Below are 21,851 nucleotides of genomic sequence, written 5' to 3'. Positions count from 1 at the left end.
ATTTGTTCTTCAGTAAAACACCCAAACACGATATCACAGTAAAGTATTTTGTTATGGCAGATGGTGAAAAGCTGAACAGATATGAGGCAGGTTTGATTAAAAAAAAGTTAATTGCAAAATATTAGTATTAACATTTGAGTTGAATCCCTAGAACACAGAGCATTTTAGTCGTGATATAAAGTAGCAATAATTGTGCAGACGTCACAAAATGGAACGTTGTTTTGAGCCAAGTGAACTTTGAACTGTGACGTATTTCCACATTTCAAAGATTCATTCTGATTGTACATTTACATTAAATATTTTGAGTACTTTTTGCTCAGGTGTGTTTATATAGTCGGCGAAAATCATTTCTTTTTCCATCAGTTTGCATAGGTTGTGCTGAAAACACACACACACACACACACACTATACGTTTAAACATAGTCATGGAAAAAAGCAGCCGAAATGCTCTGTGTTCTAAGGGTTAAAACCAAAGAAGAAGGATGACATCCTTTGTGGTATGCAGAGGCCTCCATAGTTCACAGTCTGACAGTTAAATTATTAATTCTTACACACTGAACTTTTAAGAACCTAGTTAGCAGCAGAGTTTGGACTTAAGAGTCAAATTTTGTTCTGTTTCTGTTTGGGAACTACTCTGTCAAAGTAGAACAGTACACAAGTCAAATGTTTACTTTTGAATACAAAAGCAAAGCAAAGCACAATAGATCATAAATCTACTGTACATATAAAACCAAAAGACAGTTTACAGAGTACACAAGAGAGTGACAGGCAAAACAGCAGTTCTGTGTCAGGTTCAACTTTATGTCGTCAAACCAGTTGAGCTGCTGCGATGATCTACGCCAGGTTTGTGTTTCATCGCACGCTCTGAACCGCATTTTCTTTTAATGTAAGTGTGGGTCAAAGGTCGACGATGGTATGCGGTTTGTTTCGATTGGAGGTGATAAACTTGTTTGTCGAGGCACAGCTTCCTGGGAACAACTGAGCAAAGAATCTTATTGAGCCACATAGCAAGACAAACCCACAACACACACACACACAAACACATACACACACACACTGTTGCCAACAAACCAACACTGAACACTCAAGTGTCAAGTTGCAGGCTTGTTTTGCCTCATTAATAGACATGGACTTTTATCCTGTCAAGGCTGGGCTGGTTACACAGTTATGAGGAAGTTTAATGATTAGTTAGACTGTGCTGAGTTTAAATAAGTCACAAACTGAGCGAGACAGAACGGGAGAGGTGGGGCGTCACCTGACTCAAGACACTGACATGCAGTGTGGTGCAATTCTCGCACAATGACTCACACGCAACTTAGTGAAGATGCAGAGCTGAGATGAAAACACACTCGCCACAGGAGTTTAGAGAATGGTGAGTATCCAACAATGTTTCTATCCAATAACTGGTGTCATTTCAAACAGGTAACACACACTGAAGCTGTCGTTTGTGTGATAACTTGTTGGCAGCTAGAAGAAAACACACAAAACCAAAGAAAACAACCCGAGGTCTCCAGGATGTCGTCGTCAAACACTGGACTCGTTTAACACGTTGCTTTTGGGGAAAGAAAACGCTGTAGGTGTCAAACCTTTTCTCCGTAACCTGAGGCAGAATGTTTCACCCCGGACGTTTCGTTTGGCGGGTTTTACTGATTCTACACGTGTCGGCCTCGGGTTTGGAGCCTTCTGGATACGACAGTGATACGGTCATGTGCTCACAGGTGATGACAGGATTACTCTTCTACTGACAGAATGTTTTATTCTCAAAGCTAGCTCACAGTATTCCATCATACTGATGTAGTATGCACATGAATAGACACCTCTCAATAACTTTATTACATATATAAAAAACAATAATATTTGCTCTTCAAACTGATTTTAAATCAACTGTGACATCATTTCCAATCTTCTCTATTCAGGGTCTCTCTAAATGCACCATGAAGGACGAGATGTTCCTCCTGGCGGAGAGCGACGGCGTGGACGTTCAAAAGGTGACAGCAGATTTCAAGTTCTGCTCAAAGACCAGCGACCGGTGCTTTTTATGTCTGGTGATAGACATCGAGCTCCACGTCCATGACACCAACGTGGAGTTTGAAGGCAGCACTGAACTTGATGAGGAGTTTGACTCGGAGGGAGCCAGAAACTCAGAAGGTGACACTGTAAAATGTACTCCTCTTTATTGTTTGCCAAAAATGACCCAGTGAACCAGTTTCCCTTTCGGTTTTGCTCTGCACTTTGATCTTTTTTGGAGACAAATGTTCCGAGTGCTTTGCAGACATTTTAAATCCAAACTTTTTGGATTGGCTTCATTATTTTGCATAATCCCAGGAAAAAAAAAACAACCCACAAAACTGAACAACCACGTACTTTGGAACATGACATCATGGGATGTAAATCATTTGATGGTAAACGTTTTATACAAGATATAAGCAAATTATCTCTAGTTGTTATCAACTGCAAACAAGACAATATCATCCATGTTATCTTGGGCTTGATGTGCTGATTTCACAGTTTTTTTACACTTTGCATACTATGCAAATAATATGAAGAAGAAGAATAATGACACATGGAAGTGTAATAACAACATGTGGAAACTCCAAATATGTCACAGAGAGCTGTGGAAGGCTGGGCAATCATCACTAAACATGGAAATTAAATTGTGTAACAAACAATATTTCAATCAATTTAAATTTGCATCGCTGTCACATTTGCTGCAGCATCAGTGACGATGTGTTACAAGACTCCATCGACCATGCCAACATGCAAGAAGGTGGAGTTTACAGTCAATCACACAGCGATTACACAGCAAAACCACACACAGGTACTGTGCCGGTCTGTCCACAACTACAATTCTTACTTCAAGCCACCATGTTGTATAAAGTCTACGTGTATATCTCCGTCTTTTATTAGATATCCATGGTGATTACTCAGCCAGCTGGGGTTTCCTTCGGCAACAAAGTTTTGGTTTATCCTCATAAATTTCTCCATCTGACTCAAGAAGTTGATGCTCCCTCTCTGAACAAAGGTAACGTTTGTCCATATATATATATAGATATATATATAAATATATATCTATATATATATTTATATATATATATATATATATATATATTTATATATATAAATAAACACATACACACATCAGTGCTTAACATCACCATATTTCCTCAGTGTGCTCACAGAAGCTAAAGAAATGTGCCGAAGAATGTCGTGGTAGGGAAAAGAAACAACCCACACTAACAACACATTTATTATTTTTCCTTGTGACTCACTTTTGTGACACTAAACCAGTTTTTACTTTCTTATCTTCAGTCCCTGAACTCAGGACTGTAATTCCGAAAGAGATGAATTCCGTGGAGCTGCAGTTTGACGGCAGAAACGACAGCTTCCTCTCTCTGTGCATCCAATACGAGAAGAACGGAATGTGTCAGGTCAGTGTTATCGTTGCCTAGATTTGGTGACACTAGGTTACTGTTCTCCAGGTCTGTTTTCACATTAACCAGAGCCAGAGACAGATGTTACTCATATACCCATATTCAGAAATCACAACCTGCCTCATCGGGCCACAGTACTGTAATAAAAATCAAAATGTAAACAAACGCTATCTATATTTTGATTTGATTTAGTTTAGAGGTTAAATGATTAATGCAGGATTACTCCTCACAGTGTTATTTGTGAACAGTGAAAGTCGTTAAACTGTTGGAATTAAGCCTTTGAGTAAATATTCTTGCAAGGAAAGTGAACAGTGTACAGTTCTTATTTTTACACTTATTTTATGCATATATGTTATTTTAGTCTCTTTGTAATATTTATATTTTTCTTATGTATATTTATACTTTTTTTACAAAAGCATCTCTTTTTTACTTTTTACTTTATGCTGGTGTTTTTGAGTGGACAGCAAAGTAAGAATTTCATTGTACAGGGAAACGTGTTTCTTTACTGTGCATATGACAATAAACACTTTGAATCTTTGAATCTTGAATCTCTTGAACGTGGATCGAGATCAATCGATCTATAGACTACAAGACTTCAGTTTACATTTGCCACTACACTATCAAATGAAAATAAAACAGATTGATATTGTATGTATTAAAATGTAAACTGCAGCCATTGGAGAGAGTTTTCTGCCTCCTCCTCCTTAGATTTGTGGGTTGCCAGGTTTGTTTCTACAGGTCACATTAACAGTGACTCCCTATGTCTTTAGTTTGTTGGTCTATTTGATTTCTACTGCGTCCAACCTCAGCAGTATGATGCACATTTTGCACTCCAGTCTAATGTCTTGTAGACGATGCATTTTTCTCTCCATGTTATTTTACAGAGGTGGAACAGAGGAACCATCCCACTCTCCTCTGTGACCCGTTGCATGTGTCTCATGGTAATCTCATAGTTACTCCACACAGCTAACATGTCAACATCACCATGTCCTCATATGACTCATGTGTTTCTGGCTTTTTAAACAGGCATGGTACGACGACAAGCATGTGCGCGCTCAGTGGTGTCCCTTCACAAACATGGGTGAGAAGCACTAGGTTCCTCTTCTCTTTGGTCAAGTTCACTGTGTGAAGAGTGTTGTACTTTATGCATTCTGTCTCCTGTGTGTCCAGATTTCTCCCATAAGACTGTGTGGCGGAACGTGTCAGTGTCAGTGAGACCAACAAACAACTATGGCCCAATGCTGTTGTGGAACCTGTCTGCCCCCTGCAGGCTGGACGGTGAAGTGTGGCCGTGTCGCAGAGAGAGCAGCTGCAGAGAGATGAAGGGTTTCAGACAAAAGCTGGCAGAGGGCGCATGGAGACAGAACAGTAAAGGACTCTGGGTAAGAAAAACAAAACTTGTATTCACACTGAAATAAGAATCTCTGAATTTAAAGAGGATTCACTCTCTTCCAGGAGAGAAGAGGTGTTTTTGAAGACATTGACCTTCAGCCCTCACCATGTGTTATGGTAAAGTCTTCTCAACTAAAACAGCTTTTATTTTGGCCTCTTCACGAGCAGAAACACTGTGACACTCATTTATAACATGGGCCACGCCCACTTGACACACATGCAGGCAATCACGGCAATGAGCCTCCACCTGTTGGGAGCGAGCAATCAATCAAGGGTAACTTGGTATTAGAAACAGTAAAACTACTATATTTAAAGGTTTTAACATCAGGTTTTAAGGGTAAGGGTAGGGTAAGGGTAAGGGTAGGGTTAGGGTTAGGGTAACTACCTATACTAAGATCTGTGTATAGGTAATCTGTCTGATAATATTTGTTGAAGAAATTGCAGTGGGTTTGCATGACAAATTGAATGAATGTCTTTTATGAAGTTGAAAGTTAAAATGAGGGATTGAAAGTAGGAAATATATCCAAAAACTAAATGCATTCAGTAGGACGTGACTGATGACACGCTTTACCTGTGTGAAGTCTAATCTGCTGATCTGCATCAGCTGTGTGTGATCGTGATTGCACCTCATGAGATACAGAGCAGGTCCATTAAAAACCTTCCAAGCTAATTGTAAAGTGCAGACCAGGCTTAATATTGCTCAGATGACCTCACTGTTGACTGGTGGAAAATCACAAGTAATGAATGATATTTGGAGACTGCAAGTTGAAGGAATAGGCTGAAAATTCCATTCATTCTTTTAACCGTAAATGTGAAAGATCTGACATGTTTTAGATAACTTGATTTATCCAACTATGGACAATTCAGCTTAACAGTTTCCCAGCCATAAAAGCAAAATACAATAGTAAATGAATTACAACATTATTACAACATTATGAAGCAGTCGCAGGGAGACAAGCAACTTTGACACTGAGCAATTAATAGTTAATAATTAATGACAAATAATTAATGATAACAGAGGGAATGAAAGAGTTGCAGTGAGGTTCACTAATGACCAGGTCCTTCAACTGGACTCCAATAATCTGCGAGCAGACCTTGACCTTGTCGTCTTGTCGTTCACAGAAAAGCCCATTTCACCAGAAGATAAGAGAAAAAGTGAAAAGACTTTCAATAAGAGAAAGATAAACAATTTTAGAAACACAGACAGAGTTTAGTGGACTCTTTTGTTGTCCACGCTTTAACCACTGACTCCTTTGTTACTTACGCCCCTGAACGGGAAGACAGTTCACTAGATATTTTAAAAAGAAAACATATCTTTTTACTCTAGCCTTCTTTTATTCCACCCTGTGTTGTGTTTGATTTGCATTTTTAGTATATTTTACAGTTAAAACAGGGTTTTTAACCTCTTGACTCGAGCCACTTCCCAGTTTATTCCACCCTGTGTTGTGTTTTATTGGCGTATTTGCATCTCTCTTTTTTTTAAATTATATTTCCCTTTTGTTGTGGAGCAAAGGTGCCATACAAATAAAGTTTGTTATTATTATCATTACTTATTCTAATATTAGAATATGGAAGAAAATGTCTTCTGCAGCAGAACAGTAGTGAGATTGTTTGCAGGAAAGGTATTTATGCCTGTGCATCTATTAGAAACACTTTTGTCTTACTGCAAACTCCTGTTTCTCTTTATGTTTCACTGTGAAGTTACTCCTGATTGATTGCTCCCTCCCAACAGGTGGAGGCTAATTGCTGTGATTGCCTGCACATGTGTCAAGTAGGCGTGGCCTACGTTATAAATGAGTGCCAGTGTCAGAGTGTTTCTGCCCTCGAAGAGGTCTGAGGGCCCAAATGTCATCACTTTCAGTAAAAAAGAAAAAAAATGTATGCCAATGTTTTTGTCTTATTTCTCAGTCATCAGCACCTCATAAATAACACTGCTGTGTGTTCTCAACTGACAAACACTGAGTCACACGGTGTCTGAATCCTATGTTTATTCATTTGTCCAGGTGAAAATAGAGGGAATGAGACATGAGTTGGGTCCGTTCTGTTTTAATCAGTGTAAGTTTGACACACTTTTGTAATGATGAAAACAAACAAAAAAAAACAATCACTGAATAAGACTGGGAACAAATCAAATGTGTTCTTGTTGCAGCTGACAGGTGGCGCTGGTCTCTCCTGACTGTCGGTGTCATGTTGCTGGTTTTCTTGACACTGCTTGTGTTTTATATCAAACGTGACTTTGTCAAGAGTAAGTTTAAAATCGGATTTCCATTCTTGCTTAAGAAGGGTTCAATTTCTCTGCTCTGGAACTAAAGCGTTTTTGTAAAACATGACCACAAATGCTTCTTTAAGCCTTGGGAATAATACACAACTCCTTTATATGGAGACTTTCTGTGTTGTTGAGTCAAAGTTATGATTCATTTTATATCACATGTTTAGTAGTGATATAAAGTATCAATAATTGTGCAGAAGTCACAAAATATTCATGTTTTTCTTTTCTTTTTGTTCATAAAAACGAACCAAATAGGTTGTGCTGGGAAAAAAAAGCATATAAGAGGCTCTATATTACACATTCTTATAGCCTCTGTATATATTGTGCGTTTAAACATAGTAATGGAGAAAAGCAGCCTAAATGCTGTGTGTTCTAAGGGTTAATTTCTCCTTTCTATTTTTGGGAATTGCTCTCATATGTGCATGTACCTGCAGACACAGTATATTTACTGTTCATTTCCACACTGTTACAGAATGGGCATGGAGCTGGCATCATGGTGGATTTGTAAAAAGTGAGTTTTTTTTATTTCATTTTCATGGATGTCAGAACAAACAACATTTCTCAAATCCTTTTTTTTTTTTTTCTCCTCATTAAAGTTGGCAGGAAAGATCACGTGGTGCTGCTCAGCCCCCCAGATGTGGATAACGTCGTCGCAGAGTCGGTCTGTGGACTCGGGTCTCTGCTCTGTAACCAAGGCTTGGACGTGACCGTGGACCAGTGGAGCAGGACAGAGCAGAGCACTCTGGGGCCGTTGCCATGGTTGCATTCCCAGCTTCTGAAACTGAATCACCAGGAGAGCCGCGTTGTGGTCGTTTTGACCCACAGCGCGTTGCAGAGAGCGGAGGAATGGACTTGTCAGTACAAGGACGAGGTCGTGACTAAGAAGGAAGACGAGGGTCCTTGTCAGGTGTGGTCTCCTTACTCGGATGTGTTCACGGCCTCCCTGCGCCTCATTCACGCTCACAGGCAGCAGGGCGGAGCCGGAGAGCGTTTCCTCCTGGTGAAGTTTGCTTCCAGTCCAATCAATGACAAGAACCTGCCTGAGCTTCTACAGGGACTGCCTCTGTTCCAGCTCCCCTCTCAGACCCAAGCTCTCCTCACTGAGCTCAGACTGGGAGTGAAAGCACGGACTTCACGTGGAAAGTCACGATGGAAACGGTGTGGCTCAGATGGATGGAGAGCAAAGACTAAAAACTCAGAGACAAAGCCATTAAATCACTTGCCTGGAAAGACATGAATGAAACCGGACTCTTGGAGAGCTTGGTTACTGTCAACCGAAACAGATTGTCTGTGTGATGCCTGGTCAAGCCACCTGCTGCTGTCACTACACCTGCTCCAGATGTGGCAACCAGTGTTCAAATCCACATGGATACAGATGTGTATGTGCATGAGTGTCAGAGAGCGGTTTCATGCATGCTAAAGAATCTGAGGACACATTCAGTACGGATCTGAAGCGTTCAGACCGTAGTAAGCGTAAATATGTACATAAGCAAATCACAAAATGTGCAGTATTTTTATGGCTGTGCTGTTTTCCCTCTTTGGACCAAAGGTGTGCTCATGCTCGTGCTCTGACAGTCCCGGCAGTGACGTCAATGCCTGCGCTCCCCTGTTAAAGATTAAAATATTATTTGCTGTAAAGGTTGTTGATGAGGTCAATCTAACACTAAGGCAAGAGAACGAGAGGTTGAGCTGTGGGTTCAGGTGGTTACGGTTGTGTTATGATGTCACAGACTTACAGGAATTGAGGCACAATTTCCTCATGTGGACTGTGTGCATTTCTCCTGTGGATTCACTCGAATAAACGTTATATAACATCTTAATGTAAAATGCTAAATAATCAAAGTTGTAAAAATAAATCTGAAGCTGAATGTGTTTGATGGCTTCAAAAGAGCAGTGAACTCAATAAAACTGACAACGGATCATTGATCTCGTTATTATTTGACAACTATTCATTTCTATATGGTGTTATTAGTATTGATTCATCTTTTATTGTTGTGAATATGCAACACAATACACATCCTTGACGCTGCTAAATGTCAAAACAGAATATATATATCTATATATATATGTGTGTGTATGTATATGTGTATATTTATATATATGTATGTATGTATGTATGTATGTATGTATGTATGTGTGTGTATATATGTGTATATAGATATATATATATATATCTATATACACATATATATATATATATATATATACACATATATACATAGTAAGTGTAAGTCTCTTTCACACTAGTCTATAAATAAGTCCATCTATAAATAAAGTGGCTTGTGTGTGTGTGTGAGTGATTCTGAACCTGCTCGTGTCAGTTTCAGCTCACCGAGAAGCGCTTGTTACTCACTGCCACACATTCTGGCGGGGCGGTGCTCGGAGGCTGACGCGTGCACCGCTCGCTCGGGACGTTTCGGGTCAGTGTTTGTAATAACAAGCGACAACAAGTGCTAAAGGAACAGTGCTACTACAGTCCCGAGTCAGTTAAAACAGGTAAATAAAATCCACGAGTCGTTTATTAACAGCCGAGTTAAGCTCGAGTTTAATGTTGTTGACTGTTCTCGATTCCTCGAGTCGATTTTTTGAGAAAGCGACGTTGTGTAAGTGTTCTGTAAACACAGTAAACGTGTTCATGTGGAACGAACCCACATTAAAACACTCTCAGTGAGTACAGTTTTATGATTAATCATCATTTTTTACTTTTTTACTACGAAAAATAAGCAAACCCTGAAATGATATGACATTGTCACATGGAAAACTCAGCTCTAAGCTTGACTTAATGCAGTGTAGAAGTTTTAATACAGAATAATCACATTAGGAAATAATAAATATTGTACTGTTTGTTCAGTGAAGACATTTTAATTAAATATAAAACGCAGTACAGTGTTCAAAACATAAGTAAAATCATGCTCATGTATTTAAAAGTCACAATAATGACTGTCCTTTCACTCTTAAAGTGTGTAAAATGTCAAATTGAAGATAAATATTTATACATACTTTTAAATAAGTGAACAATCACCTGACTTTGGACCATGTTCTTACAATAATGTCATCTCTTGACAAACTAACCCTTTTAAAGGTTTTCCCACACACTTAGACAGTGATATTTAAGTGTTGCTACATTTTACACACTGTCCATCAAGTATAAGTGGAATACGTTCAAAATAAAGGGATACGTGGGCCCCTGATGGAGAATAAAATATAAGAAATATAAGAATTACAGTAATCTAATTCTGACACTGCTGATTGTAAAAAAGGGGAGTAGAAAAGTTGAGCAAAACATGGCTGGTTTTCTATAAACATGGTGACATGGTGTATAAAAGGTTTATTCAAAGCCTACAATAACCAATCAACTTTACATTAAAGTGATTATTCACTTATACAAACATGCACACGCTTTATATATTCAGTTTCTGCAAATAATCCTTAAATGTCACACACTGATCGATGGGATAATCATTGTGATTGAAAATGTTTGTTGAGATGACTCATGGACTCACGAGGCCTCTGTCCGAGTCTTCAGATTATAAATAATCTGCATCAGCTTGTTCATTCATAGTGATAAAGGTAATGAGATTTGTCCCAGAGATAAAGCTTGTTTTTGTTTGTGTGGTTCTTCCTCTCAGTCATGATTTTCCTGGAGCCGACGGGCGTACGGATGCTTCACAGGAACGTGCTGCAGGCTACGTGGCTGTGTTGTCTCGTGGCCGCTCGGGTGCACTCTTGTCCCAGCAGCTGCAGTCAGTGTTCAGGCCCAGAAAAGAACCAGTGTGAGGAATGCAGAGCAGGATGGATCCTCCACACTAACACCTGCGTAGGTACTGTATGCGCGGCACGTGCATCAGACTGGAAAATGACACGTTCATCACTGAATTCATTATGTTTTTGATGGGTTTTCATAGACGTTGATGAGTGTGGAACCGAGCTGGGGACGTGTTCTCCCAACAGCTACTGCTTCAACACAGAGGGGTCCTTTGAGTGCAGAGGTCAGGGGTTTAGAACTGCTTCTATGATTTCATTGTATAAAAATACTACATGATAATTCTCTCCTCAGACTGCGATTCAGCCTGTGTGGGCTGTATGGGCAGTGGACCAGCACGCTGCAGAAGATGCGTGTCTGGGTACAGACTGACAGGCTCCAAGTGTTTGGGTAATTTTAAATCAAGGAGTATTATTTCATGAACATGCAAACATGTCAGCAGTCATTTCCTCGTCTCTAAAAGTGTTGTGTATGTATTTTATTTGCTAAGATATTGATGAATGCAGTGACCGGGTACTCGCCTGCCACGGTCTGGATGAGATCTGCGTCAACACGGACGGCTCTTTCCGCTGCGACTGTGCTCACGGATTACTCCGCAAGGACGGTGTTTGTGTGAAGAAGCGACTTTCCAGTGAGTCTTATCATACGCACAGACACACACATCAGGTTTGACAGTTCACCTCAGCGGTGTTGTACTTGTGAAGCTCCCTGTGTCAGACTAGGACGAGGATCAAGCCTCATAATCACTGTTGTGATTGGATTTAAAACTTTTATTATAAAATACGACCAACAACATATGTTGCTCCAGTGTTTTCTTCATCAATAACAGCTGCTTCACATGTAGTAAATGTAGGTTCTCGAGGAGTGCAGATGTCACAGAAGTCTGCTCTCCTAAATCACAAATCATTTGTCTCCAGAACATCTAAAAGAAATGTCATGGAAACACACTGCACAAGTCTCGGTGTTGGTATGGTGACCTCTGTCACTGTCCCAGCAGGCGTCCAGGAGAAAGGTCTGTTTGAGGACATCCAAGACGACGAGATGGAGGTGCTGCAGCAGATGTTCTTCGGGGTTGTGCTTTGCGCTCTGGCCACGCTGGCTGCTAACGGAGACTTGGTCTACACGTCTGTTTTCATGGGAGCAATGGCAGCCATGGCAGGCTACTGGTTTTCTGACCGGGGAGACCGTTTGTTATACGGTTTCTTTAAAGGACACTGAAAGGACACGTAAGATCTTCCTCATATTTGGTGTGATATGGCAGTTGCTTGTTTGAAAACTGTCTTGATAGGTTCTATGAAAGTATTTTTGGAGGATCTCATGGAACGTATCAGACGACGAGGGTGCATCATGTGGAGCTGAGCTTCAATGGTTGCAATGTAACAAGACATTTGTTCCTTGTTTGACAAGAAAATCACAACGAGGGACAGAAAGAAAGTCACCTTTATTTGGATATAAACAAGCTGGCCAACACTCAATAGTAATATTCTGATACATCACATACAATAGCAAACTGGCACTGAGGACAGCCTCCTATGTTTTTAAAAAACAGGAAACATTACAGAGTATCCATGCGTCAAACAAATCTTTTACTCAGTCTCACTTTTTGTTTTTTTGTTTTTTTCATCTAGGGACTGCCTCTGATAAACGTCTTCTTTTTGAGTAGATTCTCTCTCTTTCGTGTGCATTCACAACACAGTCACCCCCCGGAAAACAAAGCACACGCACACCCGCACACGCACACACACACAGACGCACACCCACACACGCGTGTATCTCTTCTGGAAAACATGCTGCACTCTCACAAAACTGCACAGGCTGTCTACTAAGGGGACACAGTAAGTGAGACAGACGCACGTCACTCTCAAACACGACATCACACCGTCACAATGCACGATGCAGATGCAATTAATGTATGAGGGGCCGATGCATCATGGGAGATTAGCTCACGTTCACACATGTAGTCATTCAGCATGCTGGACACTCACATTTAACTTGTTCCTAGGTCTTTACTGTACAGGTCAAACATTTACTTATACAAATAGTACAGTCTCAAACTGGTATATTCACTAAATAAATAAATCAATAAATAAAGCTCAACTCAAATACAAAAATGAATCATCATAATCATAATAAAAAAGTAAACAATATTTTGTTCTGTCCAACGAAAAGGTTTGTGGCATTGGTCACAGTGATTTGTTTGATCCAAAGTTTCTCGCGACACGTAGTAAAAGAAAAACAACCTGCACACAATAAACAATAAAGTGAAAATGCATGTGAGGCTTCCCACACTTTTCCTTGAAGGCCTTATGAAAATCACTGGTGAATCTACAGGCCTCAAAAACTCCCCATCTGTCCACACGGCACAGATGTAGACTTGACCACCGGGATGAAGTCTACGTCTAAGCCCAGGTGGAGCGGCCCCCGGCTGCTAAGCCTCGTTCGTCCTAAACCTTTATTTTTTTTTATCATTTTTTTTGACACAACACTTAAGAAATCACTCTGCATAGAGAACAGGAGATTATCCTTAAATCGTCACTTTCAGTTGGCACGTTATGTAAAAATCAGCATGCGCGAGCACAACTGACGTGTTCCCAAGGTGTCTACCATGTAAATCATATATATCTTATGCTATTTCATGGTAGGGGAACCCCCCTACTTCAAGTATTCAGTAGATATGGACCTGAAAATGGAGGATTTGTACTCCGCCCCCCTGATGGTGAAGTGAGAGGATTTTCGCTCCTCTGTCTTGTTTGCATTGTCGTCCCTTCTTCTTCTTCTTCTTCTTCTTCTTTTTTTTTTAAATAAATAAATGGATAAATCAAATCAGGACCTTTTCCCGTGGCATTCTTGAACACCACACTCACATCCATGATTCTTGGTCAGTGACAGGAGCTGTAAAAAGGTTCACGGTGGAAGCAGAGACGTACAAAGATGGCGTGCATGGATCCCCTTTTGTTTTTGTGGAAGATGGGGAGATGGATGGAGAGACATTTATATACAACACCCAAACACTTTTCCATATAAGGGAGACACACAGGCACCATGAGAGGAAGTGGGGAGAGTAACAGTCTAATTCAAATTTTCACAATAATCGTAACAATGTTTTCTTTTTTTCTAATTGATCCAGCTGTCACTGTCACTGTCACATAATTATGTCACCACTTCTGCTTACGAGACGACGACAACAAACACGCAAAAAAGAACTGAATCCCGACAGAGTCACTCAAACCTCCACTTGGATGTCAATCGTGATAGTCCTCACTCACAAGTGCAAGTACCTGCTACTTCTGTGAGCTGCAAAAATTCAATGCTTGTCTTTTTTTTTTTTGTCTGTAGTTGTTACCACAGATTAGGCTTCGTCTTCAACTTCAAGTTGTTTTCACATTGATAAAAGGAATGTAAGTAATGTCGTCTTTTCAAGACGTAAATATATTTGGATAAACATTTTCTATTTGCCACAAATTGCCACTAAAGCTCTTTTTTTTTCTGGGCTGTCCTATTTTCAGACAGGGAATGTTATTTGCTTCTGAGGGCGGGGTTTTTTTTTCTCACAATGTACAAATCAGAGGGGATAAAAACCACACCACTCGACACTAAATAAGACTCTTATCTAATCTCTCTGACCTCCACCCAGTTAGAAAAATAACCATAAAGAAATAAAACATAGTTATCTTGTCAATTCGCAACAATTTTTTCTCACCACGTATAGACACAATCTATAGATTTCTCTCTATGTGTAGAATATATGCATATTATCTATCATATATGTGTACAGTTTTCATGAGGCACAGGCCACTTTGTTGAGAAGGAGTAAACAAGTCACTATTATGTCAGGAGGTCACACAGATCACTGGTGGAAGAGGACGAGGGCGGTGGGAGCGGGAGCAGCGAGTGGGTCAGAGACGGGCGATGTCTCCACTTCATTCACGTCTACGATGGTATTTGTTATTAGCGGTATTCATGAAAGGGAAATCTTCTTTGTGTGTGTGTGTGTGTGTGGGCCTTTAGGATGATGTCACATTATATACAAAGACCTTTACAGTTGCTTTTGTCCATTGCAGGGTCAAAGTCCTTCTCCTGCAAAAGGACCCAAAAAAGACGCTCATGATTAGGTTTTCTGACACCATTTAGTTTGAGCACCAGCAAAAGCACCAGTAGTAAAAAAATCTGCCACACGGAGGAGGAGGAGGAGGAGGAGGAGGAGGAGGTGCATAGCCTCACAAACTCGGTATATACTCTTCTCTGACCGTTCTCTTGGCCACGCTCGTCTGATGATTAATTACACTTTGAGTACGGATGAGTGGAAATAAAAATGCACTCACTCTATGTTGACATCTGCATAGATTGATTCTTTTTTTTTTCTTTTTTTCTTCTGATGAGGTAACATGAAGAGAAAATGTCAATGGGTACCGCAACCTTAAGGCTTGAACAAGCCCAAGAACCGAAGGGTCCTGCTCATGCAGCCAAGGAAACCCCGTCGACGCTGCAAGCAAGGCCAGAGGCCAACGGTCAGTCGGCTCAAAGCCAACACGAAATGAAACATGCTGTCCGGCAAAACCAAGTGTAAGGGGACACTATGTCATCTTCAGACGTGATCTGGACACGGATGGTGGACAAAGTTACCGAAAGAGTGCCAAAATCACATGGAAACACCGAGAGGCTGCACACCGAGGCTCGCGATCGCCCGGTGGAAGGCTCAAATGTCACGAGTGGGTTCCGCCGGGCAGTGAGGATTGAAAAAAACCACATGACACAGTCAGACAGGGGGGAGCCAACCAGAGCCAGAGGAGTTAGTCAGGCAGATGAGACAGACAGAAACAAAGAGACATACTGGGACTGTCAGGCAGTCATGAGATCTCTGCTGGGAGGATCAGGAGGTTGTTTCCGTCCAGGTGACGGACAGGTGAGGTGACCTGTGATGTCATTGTTGACCTCATGTTGCCCAGTCTACACTAATGATCTCACTCTCAGCCTCTTTCAGTTCCAGATCTTGTTGGAGATGAAAGGTCTCAGGTCACCTTAAGCAGAGACAGAAGAAGAGCACAGTTAAAGCTTCAATTTGGTTTTTAACACTAAAGATTCAAAAAAAAAAAAAAAGTGAAATGACCTACCCAGCTGTCCGTCTCCCACGTGGCCTGCACACCCGGCCTGCATCCTCCTCTTTCACCAAGAATATGAACTAAGTCCCATTTAGTGGAGATAATAAATGATTGGTTGGGTAGTGTTTCAACATCATAGCGTGGCTGTGCTCCTCCAGTAGTGACCGAATCATCTAAAACATGACAAGCAGTTGTTAGTTAAACACATTCTACACTGGGAACAGAGCATCACGGAGGAGAAAAGTCTTAAAAATATAGCTCACCCTTAAAAAAAAACAAAAACACTACAGCTTTGGTTGTCACAGCAAGGATTATGCCCATATGCCCTCCTCGTCGTCCTGTTGCCGGCGGCGACACAGGTGGACAGGAGTGATGTGCATGAAGAAAAGAGAGCAGGTATAAATCACTGGTGTGAGTGGAGGAGAATCGGCACATTTGCATCAGCATCTGAAGCGTCAATGTGCAAAAAAACCTAAGTAACATAATTCCAGTGTTGCCATGGCAACCTGAGGAATCTGGAGGATGGTCGCAATGATGCTGCGTGAAAAAACTGATATCTGATATTTTCTACCTTTTCTCGGATGAATAAAGTATGATATAAGTAACTATGTTGCAGTGGGCTTATCAAAGTATCCCAAACAAGGAGCTGCACACATGTGTGTGTGTGTGTGTATAACTGATCCACAATCTGATTTATTTTCTATTAACAATGAAAATAAATGAGAAACAATTTCTTCAACTCCCTCTTTGCTTTCAGCCGGCTACATTTTATTGCATCTCAACTGCAGACACTTGTTTTCCTTCTCCTCTGGTTGAGCTGTTTTTGAGAGGGGTACTGAGGTGACGTTATAGACCACGTTTGGTAGTTTTTAGTCCTCAGTGAAGACTGCAAACTATGCACTCGTGGGAGAGAACTTGACCAGTAATAATGGAATAGATTTGGTCAATAATGAGTAATCATGGACAGTATTTCAGTCGCTCACTGATCTGACCTGGTCTGGAGCAGGACGGTGACCAGCATGTTGGGGTCCTCGGGTCGGCCCTCCGCGGTGATGGGGTGACGGGTGGCGTGGGTGCTGGGCGTGGTGCGGGTGCTGCGGATGCTGTTGGTGCTGCGGGTGCTGAGGGTGCGGGTGCTGAGGGTGCGGATGCTGAGGGTGCGGTCCTTGTTGGGGAGGACCGTGCGGGTGCTGCGGGTGAGGATGCTGCTGGGGGGCGTGTCCGTGTGGGTGCTGCGCTGGGTGCTGGGGGTGCTGTTGGTGGGGGTGTTGGGGCTGCGGGGGCCGTGGGTGCTGTTGGTGCGGTTGGTGCGGTTGGTGTTGGGCGGCCTGTTGTGGGTGCTGAGGGTGTTGCTGGGGGTGAGGAGGGTGAGGATACTGTGGTTGCGCCTGCTGCGTGTGAGGGTGAAGTTGGGAGGTGGGTGGATGCTGCAGGTGCTGTGGATGTGGTGCGTGTGGTGCGTGTGGATATGGAGTCTGTTGGGCATGGGGAGGGTGGGGGTACTGGGGCTGGGGCTGCTGCGGGGCGTGTGGGGGCTGAGGCTGGGGATGGTGAGGACCGTGTGGGTGATATTGTTCATCTTCATAGTTGTCGGCGATCAGCTTCATTCTGCTTTGTGTCTGCGGGAAGAGTCATCGTCTGGTTAGTGTGTGAGTATTGTCGTTAAACGGTCACTGGAGTTGGGACATCTAATAAGAGGATTCTTTAAGTCCCCTTCCCATGTGTGTCTGGGAACTAAGGGTGCATTCACACCAGCTCCTCCTTAATCGAACCCTAGTCCTGGTTCGTACTGATTCCTATTCCCTGCATCATGTCAACACCATTGCATTAAAATGTCAAGAAAAGCTTTTGTAAGCGTTGACTTCTGTTGATAAGTGAATCATCGTGACTTAGCCTGGACTGAAAGGACAGAAGTAAGAAAGGCTGCCTGTGTGTGTGTGTGTGTGGGGCTAAAAGTGAACGACCACAAGTCAGTGTTCATACAAGCCCCTATAGATGAAATGGAAAAAATGGCTGGCTGCCTTGTGCAGCTATATTTTTTCATTCCTGATTAAATGTTGCCTTGGCAACGAGCTACAGTGCAGAGAGAGAGACATTGTACTGCGGTACTCACATGTTGTTTGAGCTGGTGCATCAGTTTGTCCCGCTCTCTCTTGAGGGACAGCACCTCCTCCTGGGTCTTCTTTTTATTAGAGGCAGATAGTTCCAGCAGTGCAATATTAGCATCTTTCTCACTGATGGCTGCTAACAGAGCCTGTTGTCTGAAGAGGGAAAAACAAGGTTATTATTATGGTCTATTCTGTTAAACTCAAAATGATCAGAAAAAGAAACTAAGGGATGAGAAATCAACTGTCACAATAACACGAACTTCATCTCCAGGATCTCCTCCAGTTGTTTCCTGCGCTCCTGTCTCATGTTGGTGAGGTGGGTGTCCCTCTCCTGCAGAGACTGCTGTGTGGAGGAAAGACGCTGCTTGGTGGCGTCCAGCTCCTGCCTCGTCCTCTCGAGTGTGCTCATCATATCCTCCAGCTGACAGAGTACAAACGTGGGGAAAACAAAGATTAAGAGGAAGCGTAAATTCCAATTACCATCCGCCTGTTTTTGTCTGAACCGATTTTATTTCACACAAGTAACATCTTTACCTTTGAGTGGTGGCCGCCATCCATGGAGCCGTCCTTACGAAGGTCCTGTCCTAAACCTTTCTTGTCCCCTTGTGGTCCCAGTTTCATGTTTGCTCCCTTCTTAACTTGCTCTTTCCCTCCTTGTCTGTAAAACCACAAGCATTTTGATTCAAATCCCAGTCTGTAGTTGGAGTGCAACAACGTACCCCAACAAAAACAAGCCAACCGTGAAAGGGGCGTTTCAGACATGAGATTGCATGGGGCAACAAGACATGAGCAATAAAAATGAAGTTTATGCACCAGAGGTAACACGGGGGAAGATCGGGATGGGGCCACAGTGGGGGAAGGGACAATGCTTACCTGGGAGCTAGACTGCAGATGGGGACAGGACAAGGTAGAAGAGAAAGAAAGATGGGACACGCGGAGTGGACATTGAAAGCAGGAGACAAGAACACAGAAACAAAACAAAAAAATAAAGAAAGAGACATTAGAACCGGAAACGTAAAGAAAACAATCACAAGAAAAACAACATAGAAGGACCCAGAGGAAATCAGTGTGTCTGCTGATTCCAAAGCTGCTGCTCTGCAGCTAATGCAGGATGATGCACCTTCTCTGACAACATGGGACCATGTGCATCTGCTGCCTGGGAGGGACAGGCATGCAGTCAGACAGGCATACAAATTCAGCCGGGCAGAAAGACGAGGGGAGGAGGATTTAGGTGCCGAGCATAAGGAGGGGAAGCCGATCGTGGTTCGACCGAGTCGGAGAGGAGGAGGAGGAGGAGGAGGAGGAGGAGGAGGGAGGAGGGAGGAGGAGGAGGAGGAGGAGGAGGAGGAGTCAGCACGTGAGAGAATCAGTTATGGGTGAACGGTTGATCAGAGAGAAGAGACGTGAAAAGAAACACTTCAAGAACAAAGATCAGTCCAGGCCCCGCCTACCTACTACTACTGCACCTCACTCACTGAGCACATGTGGACCTGAAGCACATGCAGGTGAATAGTCTGCAAATGTCCCTACAGGGGCAGGTTGGAAAGTGGGGGCAGGAAGGATCATCTGAAGGCGCCAGGATGACGGAGAGTTACAGATTAGGAGGAAAGAGGTGATGCATGGTGATGGCAGGACGAAGAGGAGGAAGAGGAGGAGGCCTCAGTTTTAAGTACAGAAACTACTTAACACACAGGTTACAACAAACACTCACACCAAACACCACAAACACTGTGTGAGATATTTTAAATGTGCAGTCAATACAGTACAGCAAACTAATGTAAGATGAGATTTATTATGTTTTATGTTGTTTTGTTGGCCAAGAACATGGATATGTACTTTAAAGTGGTTCATTGTTCTGTATGGATGGATTGGGAACTATATTGTGCAGTGATTGAGTGATATGTTAAAAAGTTACCGCTGTACATGAGACATAGATCTAAGTGTACAGAGAAGATTCTCTCCCGTGTGTTTTTTCCACACCCACACACCTCAACATAAACATTGCACTGGTGGCAGAAGGTTGATGGTTGAATGAGTTTTGTTGGGGTTTATCGAGTTTAATGTTCTTGTTCCGATGATGCCTTTTTTCTCTTTTCTCTCTCTACTGTGGACGGCTCTAGGCTAACGAATGCTAAGCTGGTGATGATTGACAAGTAATCAACAAGATGACACCAAGGGAAAAACAGCTGGAGTGCAGCTGGTGAACTCTGTCAAGCAAAACTATCAGACCCGACGTGTGTGTATCCACCTGAAGAGCGGTGGCAGGCGGGGGGCTGAATGACTGGGCACTTCTTTGTGTTTTCAGTCGTACTCAAACCTGTGTGCAGTCGCCTCGCTTTACTAGCACAACGATTGCTGTTGCCTCCGTCTGACATGAAATGAATCACTTTGCGTGTGCAGATGTAACCAGGTTACCAGGTGACCCGAGGTATGAACATCAAACCTAGACAGAGTTGTGTGGAGCTGATCATCAACATTTGGACATTTGTTTACAGTGTGTTGTGTGCAGTTCACCTCATCCTGTCATCAGTGAATAAATAAACACATGCAGTTTGAACATAAAACATCTCTCACACATACAGTACATACGCACGCATGTACAAAGTGTCACATGCTCATCCAGACAAACCACATATCCCTTCATCACATGCTCAAGAGATCACAGCAAACATGAATCCAGGGATCTTTGTATCGTATGCATCATGGGGTAAAGCAATAACACCACGGGGTTGGAGGGAGGGAGAAAACAGAGAGATACAAAGATGTGCGATTCCTTCAGACACACGGGTGACACCAGATGCAGTTGCAGCAGTCACAGTCGGAGACTTTAACCCCCACAGCCGAGCTGAAGTGCCAGCGCAGAGCACTCACTTTCCCAGGAAATCCCACACCATGCCCCCTATCTGCTGGGGAGCAGCAGAGACAGAGGGGAGCGGGTCAGGGGGAGCTCTGCCACTGGGACGAGGGGTGGGGCGGGGGGCAGAGGGAGGGGGGCTGGTGTCAACAAGAGGAGGAGTTGTAAGGATGATGGGGGAGACATTGAGGAATCAGAGGGTGACAATTGAGAGTGATCAGTAGCAGAGGGTTCAACCAAAAGGGGGCAAGTGGGCATGAAACAGAAACATAGACAGGGAAACAGGACAGAAAAAAGTGGGTAAAGATGGCAAAAAGAACACGTCATTAATCAAACACCTCTGACAAATTAGCATGACCATGAAACACAAAAACTTTCTGGAAAGATATAACCCTGGGGGAGGAGGCACTGTCATCGGCTAACAGCTCTAATTTATCAGTCTAATGCAGTCCAACCAATCTCTGCTAATCCATCCCAGGGGAAACAGACAGAGACATGAGCTGAACTGAAGCCAAAAGCAGTTTGGACTGTGAAGACTTGGGGGACACACAGACCACACTGAGCTTTATTTACTCACATCTCTTCCATTCATTTTGGGCTCAGATTTAACATAAAGTCACAACTTCTATATCCGATGACTGGAGCGAGTACAAGGCAGTGACGACATGAAAACACACAAATGGCAACTTACGTGGATGCAAACGCACACACGACTTCACTTCAAATAAGCAAAGCAAGTGGAATATTCATCGGATGAGTGCGGAGACTCTAAAATGGACGTATTGCTTATTATCTCAAAACACTGTGGTATCTAGTTTGGAATGATAATAAAAACATTTTTTGGATTTGGTAAGATTGGTAACAATGTTTAAAAAAGAAGTTTCTAATGAAACTAATTTACTTTCTCACTGACTTTCTGTTTATCCAGACAATTG

At 42.5% G+C, this 21,851-nt stretch overlaps 2 protein-coding genes across 2 annotated transcripts; both read left to right on the top strand.

Moving 5' to 3' along the window:
• Positions 1 to 1,197: 1,197 nt before the first annotated feature.
• On the top strand, positions 1,198 to 9,012 carry il17rc (interleukin 17 receptor C). Its single transcript, XM_044024801.1, has 15 exons — positions 1,198 to 1,372; positions 1,468 to 1,718; positions 1,917 to 2,148; positions 2,715 to 2,818; positions 2,908 to 3,022; positions 3,169 to 3,210; positions 3,310 to 3,428; positions 4,316 to 4,372; positions 4,458 to 4,512; positions 4,602 to 4,813; positions 4,887 to 4,940; positions 6,827 to 6,878; positions 6,973 to 7,068; positions 7,565 to 7,603; positions 7,689 to 9,012. Exons 2-15 carry the CDS (start codon positions 1,611 to 1,613, stop codon positions 8,327 to 8,329), a joined length of 1,926 nt encoding a protein of 641 aa, XP_043880736.1. The 5' UTR covers positions 1,198 to 1,372; positions 1,468 to 1,610; the 3' UTR covers positions 8,330 to 9,012.
• A 407-nt stretch (positions 9,013 to 9,419) lies between these two features.
• Positions 9,420 to 12,721, top strand: LOC122768254 (protein disulfide isomerase Creld1). The gene is made up of 6 exons (XM_044024111.1): positions 9,420 to 9,588; positions 10,722 to 10,913; positions 10,998 to 11,081; positions 11,150 to 11,245; positions 11,346 to 11,486; positions 11,853 to 12,721. The coding sequence occupies exons 2-6, from the start codon at positions 10,724 to 10,726 to the stop codon at positions 12,071 to 12,073; spliced, it is 732 nt and encodes a 243-aa protein (XP_043880046.1). The 5' UTR covers positions 9,420 to 9,588; positions 10,722 to 10,723; the 3' UTR covers positions 12,074 to 12,721.
• The last annotated feature ends 9,130 nt before the right edge of the window (positions 12,722 to 21,851 follow it).

Source organism: Solea senegalensis, linkage group LG4 (genome assembly GCF_019176455.1).
Source record: "Solea senegalensis isolate Sse05_10M linkage group LG4, IFAPA_SoseM_1, whole genome shotgun sequence".
Taxonomy (NCBI): Eukaryota; Metazoa; Chordata; class Actinopteri; order Pleuronectiformes; family Soleidae; genus Solea; species Solea senegalensis.
This window is presented reverse-complemented; position numbering and strand designations above follow the sequence as displayed.